General features: G+C 35.8%; 1 protein-coding gene across 1 annotated transcript in view; it reads left to right on the forward strand.

Annotated features, from left to right (window-relative positions):
- The window catches only part of hspa4a (heat shock protein 4a), a 35,932-nt gene extending 30,757 nt beyond the window's left edge, over positions 1 to 5,175 (forward strand). The window contains exons 18-19 of the mRNA XM_079835619.1: positions 1,544 to 1,705; positions 4,275 to 5,175. Of these exons, the coding sequence (XP_079691745.1) occupies positions 1,544 to 1,705; positions 4,275 to 4,451 (339 nt within the window). The 3' untranslated portion in view covers positions 4,452 to 5,175. The remainder of the gene's footprint in view (positions 1 to 1,543; positions 1,706 to 4,274) is intronic.
- The last annotated feature ends 3,744 nt before the right edge of the window (positions 5,176 to 8,919 follow it).

The raw sequence follows: 8,919 nt of genomic DNA on the forward strand, positions 1-8,919 counted from the left end.
AGAGCGAATGTTTCAACTTTTATTTTGAAATTGTTATAAAAACAAACTTGACGGGAAAATGTGCGCACCTGCACGCAAACTCTGACCCATGCGTACAAGCTCTTTTACTAGAGTGAGAAAAGGAATTTTAAACTGTTCTCAATTTGATATACACATTTTCATTAATGTTCCAGTTTCATTAATGCCGATATGCACTGTCAATACTCAGAATTTAAACAAAAATTATATGAATTTAGATGTGGAGGTGCTACTTTTAATCATTTTTCCCTGTGACACACTGACAACAGGGATTAAATACAGGCCAATTCCAATAATTCCTCTTTAAACTAAACTCATGTTATGATTAGGGCTGTCAAAAGATTAATCGCGATTAATCGCATCCAAAATAAATAAAAGTTTGTGTTTACATAATATATGTGTGTGTACTCTGTTAATTATTATTTATATATAAATACACACACAATATATTATGTAAACACAAACTTTTATTTATTTTGGATGCGATTAATCGCGATTAATCTTTTGACAGCCCTAATATATGTATATGTATATATGTTTTTATATATAATTTTTTTTTATTAAAGATGTATTTCAAGCCCAGGCCTCATGAAAGCAAATTTTTTTTTTTTAAATGAGATCAGTGCCATCTGGTGGACACATTGAGCATTTTTATCACGCAATAGCACATCTTTACCGCAATAGTGGATCTTGCGTTTTATAATAAAAAAAAAAATCGTAGCTTCATCGGAATGGTCTGAAACTTGGTGACTTTATTGGCACTTGGTTGATGAACACCCAAAAAAATTTGGGACAGGATTTGAAAAGTCTAAGTGGTCGTAAAGAAAATAGTCACACTCAGGACCATCGGGTCAATAACATCAAGAGTGCTCCTTTTTTTCTGCATCCTGGCTGATTTGTAGATTGTATGCACAAAAAAACTCTGTATTTTCATATTTTTGCCAATTTCTCATTCATTTCCTATGGGGGTCATTTTTGACCCGAAGGTCCTGAGTGTGACTATTTTTTTTACGACCACTTAGACTTTTCAAATCCTGTCCCCAATTTTTTTGGGTGTTCATATACCAAGTACCAATAAAGTCACCAAGTTTCAGACCATTCCGATGAAGCTACGATTTTTAAAAAAGTTTTATAAAACCCTTCGGGTCGAAAAATGCCACCTTTGAATGTCACTTCAGTTCTACTTTCTGAGTATTAATTATCATAAGGCAGTAAAAGACACACCGCTTACCACCTCGACAAGGAAAATCATCACATTTTAACATCACAAGATCTTGTCACACCTCTAAAAGTCACCTTTATTTCTAGAGTGCTTTTTTATTTTGCTGTTTATTATAGTAAAGCTGCTTTGAAACGGTGTTATTGTTGCAGGATTCATCGGTTATGAAACTATAAGCAGCTCTACGGTAGACAATAGTGTCATTAATCTCATTGATTCAGTCCAGTTAAACTGGTAATATTGCTGAATATTCATCGTCTTTTGGAGCCCAGTTGTTGTGTATTGATCATGTGTCTCTAAACTCAGGACGAGCTGTATGATCATCTGGATGAGCTGGAGATGATGAAGGTGGAGAAGCAGGTGAATGAAGCCATGACCTGGATGAACAACAAAATGAACCTGCAGAGCAAACAGAGTCTCAGCCAGGACCCAGCGGTGAAAGCCCAAGAGATTCAGGCCAAAATAAAGGTGCAAACTCCACTAAATGCTTGATATTTGGATTGTGGATTATCCATAATGCAGGGGTGTCCAAACTTTTTTTTAAAGGGGGCCTGATTCAATATTGTGGACATACCCGGGGGCCGATCCCTTTTCTAGCCTATTATATATATATATATAGACATGTTTTGTTTCTTGGAAACAGATTTGACAAAAGCTTGAGCTGACAGTAGCTTGAGATAGGACACAGGAAATGTATAGATATTTAACAATATCTGTAAAACTTTCATCAACCAAAAAGTTTTAATGGGTGAAATCTAAATATTATTACTGAGTTAGAACTCTATTCTTCTTTAAATTTAATCAGTGCTCTATTTAGATCACCACAGGTAAACCACACTACAAAATATACTTTTGTTTTCTGACTTGGTATTTCTGTCTTTTTTCCAGTCCATATATCTAAAAATTCTTAAATCAAGATGCTTTTAGGAAAAGGAAAATTACATATTTTCTCTTGATTCCTGGGGGAAAAAATCTAAATGAATCGAGTTTTTGCTTGAAACAAACTAAATTATCTGCCAATGGATTAGAAAAATAATCTTCCTTAAAGATTCCAAACTTTTTTTTTTCCAAAGATTTTTCTTACCCCATTGGCAGATATATTTGCTTGTTTTAAACAAAAACTCACTTCAATTTTATTTTATTTTCCAGAAAAAAAGAAAAAATATCTAATGTCATTTAACTTATCTCGTAACATCTTGATTTAAGAATTTTTTTTATATATTCAGACTAGAAACAAGACAAAAATACTAAATGACAGCATTTTTTTGCAGTGCACACAAGGCAAAAACTAATACATATATATATATATATTAGGGCTGGGCAAATTAACGCGTTAACGCGGGCGATTAATTTTTTCAGCTTAACGCATTAAAAATATTTAACGCAAATAACGCAGTGTCCGTTTTTATATCCATTTTTGCTTAGCGTCACATGATCATCACGCTCCTTATTCATGTAAATGCTTCCAAGCGTGACAAGACACAAGAGAACGCGCTGTATGTCAATGTCCTGTGTGTGTGTGTGTGTGTGTGTGTGTGTGTGTGTGTGTGTGTGTGTGTGTGTGGATGCGTCTCATGTCAGCTAATCAAGGGACACACTCGACGCATAGACAGACTCGCGTCAGTTTCCTGCTCACATCGAGTTCTCTTTTGCTCTTGAACAAACAATAACAACAACACCAACGCAGAGGATTTTGAGTATTCTCATATTAGAGTCTTAAATTAGTTAAATAACGTCTTAAATGAACTTAAAGAGTTGTGAGGAAATGAGATGCGCGGCCGTTCTTAAAGTGACAGTAGCACTGATGATGCCTGTCATTAATGTTCATCAAAGAACAACGGAAACAGAGACAATTGAAGCTTTAATGATGATTAATCTATATTTAATTTATTATTTATGCAGTTAAGAAAGGTGTTTGATAACTATTACATTTCTGTATATGTCTAACAGGGAAGGCCATGGGTAAAAATAACATTTTATTATTTTGGGTTTATGTAAAGATTGTTTTAAGTTTACTTAAATTAAAAGTTGTTTTTTTAAAGCCTAATAAATGTTGAAATTGGGAGCTTTCAGTTATACTGTAATGTAAAGTCATTAATGTTACAGAGACTTTAGTATCAGTGATACTGGCCTTCATTCATAAAAATATGACAATACAACACATATTTAAAATATGCTGTCTTTAAATTGTTTATACATTAATTTGGAGAGTAACTGAAATTATTAAAATATCAAAATATTAAAACGTAAAATATTAAAAACTTGCGATTAATCGCGATTAATTACAGAAAAAAGTGATTAATTAGTTCATTTTTTTTAATCGATGCCCACTAATATATATATATTTCTATATCTAGAATGGTATTTAGTCTACATATAAATTCAAATGCACAAAACTGCATGTTTATGACAAAAAATTGTCTGCAATTTGGCCTTTATTACTCATTTAATACATGTCTACATTACAAATTAAATAAAATTAGATATTAACCTACATTTCTGACAAATGACCGGTTACAGGTAGTGTTACCACAGTAAACGTTTGATACATTCGTAATGCGAATTGTTGTTTGAAAAGTATTCTGGATCGGCTCGGCTGATTTGCACGTTAGTGTTGTTGATTAAGTCAGTGCAGTTTAACTGGAAATTAAATCAAATCACCGAGAGATTCGCAGCTCGTACCGCAGACCTCTGTGCCGAACTCCAACACTTCTCATTGGCTGTTTAGTGGTCATGTGATCGAGACTCTCAGCAGGTAAACACATTTGTTCAGACTCAGAGCTCGCGAGTTGCGCTGTTTCGTTCCGCTTTGGCGCTGTTTCCCTGGCCTAAAGTCTAGTACTGCCACCTTGCGGTGACATCGTGAAACTGCATGATTTGTAAATGACCCGTGGCGGGCCACATTTAATACATTTGAATAGACGCGCTGCGGGCCGTTTGAAATTCATCCCCGGGCCGCATTTGGCCCGCGAGCCGGACTTTGGACACCCCTGTCATAATGTCTAAATCTTCTAACTGCAACTTTTGCGTCAAACAGGAGCTGTATTCTTCTTGCACTCATATTGTCAGCAAACCTAAGCCCAAAGTGGAGCCTCCAAAGGAGGAGACGGCAGCCGAGCAGAACGGCCCCGTTAACGGACAGGAAGGCCCAGAGAAGGCAAGAGCCGCCCCAGAAACCACAGAGGCCAAACTTCCCCAAATGGACATTGACTAACTCCGCCCGGGCCAGCCTCTCTTACACGCCTCTGCGTTCGGATTCACAGACATTATCAAATTCAGCAAATGTTCTGGTGGCATGTTTCTTTCTTTGTGTTTCGCTGTTTAAAAACAGGAGATCCAATCTGCTTCTCTTTTTCTTTAACCAGGAATAAACATGTTTCAGGTGTAGAAAGAGAACTCCGTCTTAGTTTCCGGGACGGATTATGAAGTGAGATGGGCTGGTTTAGTGATAACAACACCTTTCTGTTGATTCGGTTTATTGGCATCAGAGATTAGACTAACTTCTTGTTGAAGGTTCCCAAGCACCAGAAGCGCTGAACCGGAGGAGGAAGAACCTGAACATTCGCTGACAGGAGATTTCTGGAGGCAGAGGCGATGCACTCGTATGTCGAAGTAGAGCTGAGTTACTGTTATGCAGTATTTGGTTGTAAAAGGTGCGTGTTTCTGTGGCGGCGGCCCGTGTGTGGACGCTTTTGGGTTTAGCCATGTTTGTTTTACTTTTCCTTTTCTACTCTGCGACCTGTGGGAATGGTGGAGACTACTTTGGTGTCCATCCAGTCATAAATAGTGATTAATAATTATAAATAAACCATTCGTTTTGCTAACAGACGAGGATTTATTGGAATGTATGTATGTACAAACTGCTTCACTGTCAGTGTAATTATGGTGTCAGTTTACTGAGATGAAATAAAATCATTTGGGGGTATTTTGACCATCACATCTGCGGAGCTGTTTGCTGAAACGCAAAAGGTACAATAACCTTTAAAAAAATACAATACGTAGATTGAATACCTAAAATAGTTTATATAAATTATCCTTTTTGAGAATACAAATGCACTATCCAAACTTAAAGGGCTGTAATTCAAGAATGCTTTGGAATATTGACCAAAGTTTGGTCTTGTTTTAAAGAAGACTTATTATTGCTGAAGTGAAAGCAATTTAAAATATGAAAGTGTGAAACAATTATGGAAGTTTAAATTTACTGTAAATTAAAAATACTGTGCTAAATATTTTATATAAAATATATATTTTACAAAAATGTTTTAATCCAAAATGACTATAAAATCAAAGCCATATGTCTAACCAAGTTTGAAGTTGATATCACAAATGTAAGTCCCCATGAGATGTTGTTTAGGCGCTGTCCCACAAACAGCCACCGGGTGTCATTCAAATTCCATTGATTGTTTTTTTTTTTTAAATGCATTTTCCTATAAATTTCTGTCCAAAATGTCACTTCCATCACAAAACGGTCACCGAATATGGACCCTTGAGACTCAGACCTTTCCGATGATATGCGTTTTGTCAAGATTAGAAAAGATTTTGATTATAAAGTAGTTAAAATAAACGTTGTAATATGAAACATGACACCGCCCACTAGGGGGAGGAGCCCGCTAGAAGAATTTAAAGTACCATTTCCATGGTAACGCATCGTCCAATTTCAAAACAGTTTCCACAGGATGAATTTTGAGTTCGTAAGCTTTCGAATGATACCTAATTTATGATTATTACGAAAATATATGATGCGAAAAAAAGGCGATTAAAAAACGGTGACAGTTAAGATTACTCTGTCCAAAAGTATGCATCTTAAGCAGTCAAATATGTGTTTGTACTGCCAACAATCATGTTGTATGCAAGATTTATTCCAATGGATCTGAAGGGAGGGACAGTGGTATGAATGCAATATCCCAGTGGCATTCAATTATTTTCCCAGTGTTTGCTGACATATGCTGGAAACAGCCCAAACTGTCTGCAGGGTGCTAGAACAACACAGGACCTGAGATAAACACTTTCAACAATGAATTTATAACCAAAAAATCAAAAACGCCTATTTAGTTTTTTTTAAATATATTTTATGTTTATTATATCGCGCACAACAGATACAGTGGGGAGAAGTATTTGATACACTGCCGATTTTGCAGGTTTTCCTACTTTCAAAGCTTGTAGAGGTCTGTTATTTTTATCATAGGTACGCTTCAACTGTGAGAGATGATTTTTAAGTAATTAATTTGCAGTTTATTGCATGACATAAGTATTTGATCTCCTACTAACCAGTAAGAGTTCTGGCTCTCACAGACCTGTTAGTGTTTCTTTAAGAAGCCCTCCTGTTCTCCACTCATTACCTGTATAAAAGACACCTGTCCACACACTCAATCAAACACACTCCAACCTCTCCACAATGGCCAAGACCAGAGAGCTGTGTAAGATCATCAGAAACAAAATAAAAGACACCTGTTGTTGTGAACTTTTATCTTCTAAAGTGTAGGAAACTCAGAAGATGAAGACCTGGACCCGTATTCATAAAGATTTTAAGAGTCCTCTCAGAAAACTCCTAATTTAGCTTAAAAACTTTTACGTAGGAGTCTTAGCTTAAGAGCTATTCGGGACCGATCTGAGAGCAACTCTGAGCAAGGAAAATACAAAAACTTTTATCTTAGTGAAGAGGCGGGGCTGACCCCGTTGCTACGTATGACACAGTCTTTTGAAGACTGTGATTGGTTGGTTGTCCAAAAAGGGGAAAAAAGGAGCGCTTTAAAGTATAGGGTCTATTCTAAGGCTTCACTTTGAAATTACAAGCGCAAATTGTCCTATTTTACCGTTCTCTCTCACACACTCACACACACACACACACATTATATATATGTACACTGAAAAATTAAATTAAGCATAATTCATTTGTGCTCGTTTAAATAATTTAAATGTACTTTTTTGATTTTAATTTGAAAAAATGAATTGGTTTTATGGGAATTGCGTGTGTTTTTGTTTAAATTGAGATCAAATAAATTGATTGCGACCACTTACGATAACATTTTTTAGTAAATTCAACAAATCATTTTTTTCAGTGTATATAAATCCTTTTATTATTTACCATTTTCTATAAGGTATTTGATTGGCTTAGAATTATAAACATTGTTCCACTCTTTCCAATTGCACTGATTGCTGGCATGTCTATTTAATTGGAGGTTTGAAAGTTGGATTTAATGCAACAAACATGATCTCTGCACGATCTAATCTATAGCGTCTTATTAAGTCACTGTCCTCTATCGTCTGCAACACATTTCTTCTCCCTCTTCGTCTTTCTGCCATTTTCTCCGCTGCTAAAGAAACTCTTAAGCCTCTTAAAAGTCCTCGTCCGTGCTCCTAACACATTTGACCTTAAGACCTCTTTTAAGGGTTAAGATGCTTTCTGAATTACTTTTTTCTTTACTAGGATTTTTTAGTTAATTTTAAGAGTAAACGCCCACATTTCTAAGAATTTTCTTAGAATTTTGTCACTAGGAGCTACTCTTTGCATTCAGATTCTTTATGAATACGGGCCCTGGAGACTTCGGGATCAAACAGAAGTGATTCTTTTAATGAGAACTCTCTGTGCTGCAGGTCGTCCGAAAACAGTCTGATTTAACAGTACAAAATAATGACATTTATCTACATTTCAGGGGGAGGGATTATACAGCAGGGGAGGAGACATTCAAACAAAGGAATGCATATGTTGTAGGTAAAGGACACACGCTACTATAAAATCCCTACCAGTCCCAATGGAATCAGCATAACTATTGGCATGCTGATACTGGCCAGGTACTCCAATTCCAAGAGCCATCCCAGAGCCATTAAAGACAAAAGGGGCAACGTCTGGGCTCCGAAAGGTGGAATCATTTAAAACACAATAGAGAAAACAGGTCTGGCAGGAAAGGAGACTCTTGCTAGAGCCTCTGAAATCAGTAAAACAGGTCTGGAAGATTTGCACACCAGGCTAATTCATCTGATATCAGCATTTTTTACCTTAAATGCTAAATGCAATGTACTTTCTTAAATGTGTAATCCCACACTGTCCACTAGGGTTTTAGGGTCACGGTTTTCGGTTCTGTACGGTTCTTGTTGTTTTTTCTTTTAATCGTTCACACTCCAGAAATGTACTTCAGCATATGATATACAGCTTAATTATCCACAATTTAGGATACAGTATTAATAAAATTGTTATATCATGTAGAAGTTGTTTCCTAACTGGCTGTCTCCTGCTAATGCTGTCTACCGACACATTGGCGTAACATTTTTCATGTTAATCATGTCAATTTTGATCAGAACAATGCGCTGTGGCTTTAATTCAGCGTGAGCCGCTGACCTGGACATGAGAAATAACACACTTCAGCAGGAAATCATGCAGAGATTCACAATCATCATATCCTCCTGGACACAGAAAAATTACGTTTTTTTGAATTTAGTATTTTTTTCATGTCATTAAATTACATGGGGGGGTGTAAAACCATAACATATGGTTTTATTCATATGTTATGCTATGTAAAAAATAAAAGGACATGAAATGTCATGTATAGGTAAAAAAAAAAAAAAAAAGGGATTTATTTTTAATTCATCAATACATTTTTAGGTTTACACTTTGTTTAAAGGTGATTCTGAACTATGTTATGAAAGATATAACGAAATGCATTGATGAACCATTTTACTTTATG

The sequence above is a fragment of the Gobio gobio genome, assembly GCF_949357685.1.
Source record: "Gobio gobio genome assembly, chromosome: 14".
Taxonomy (NCBI): Eukaryota; Metazoa; Chordata; class Actinopteri; order Cypriniformes; family Gobionidae; genus Gobio; species Gobio gobio.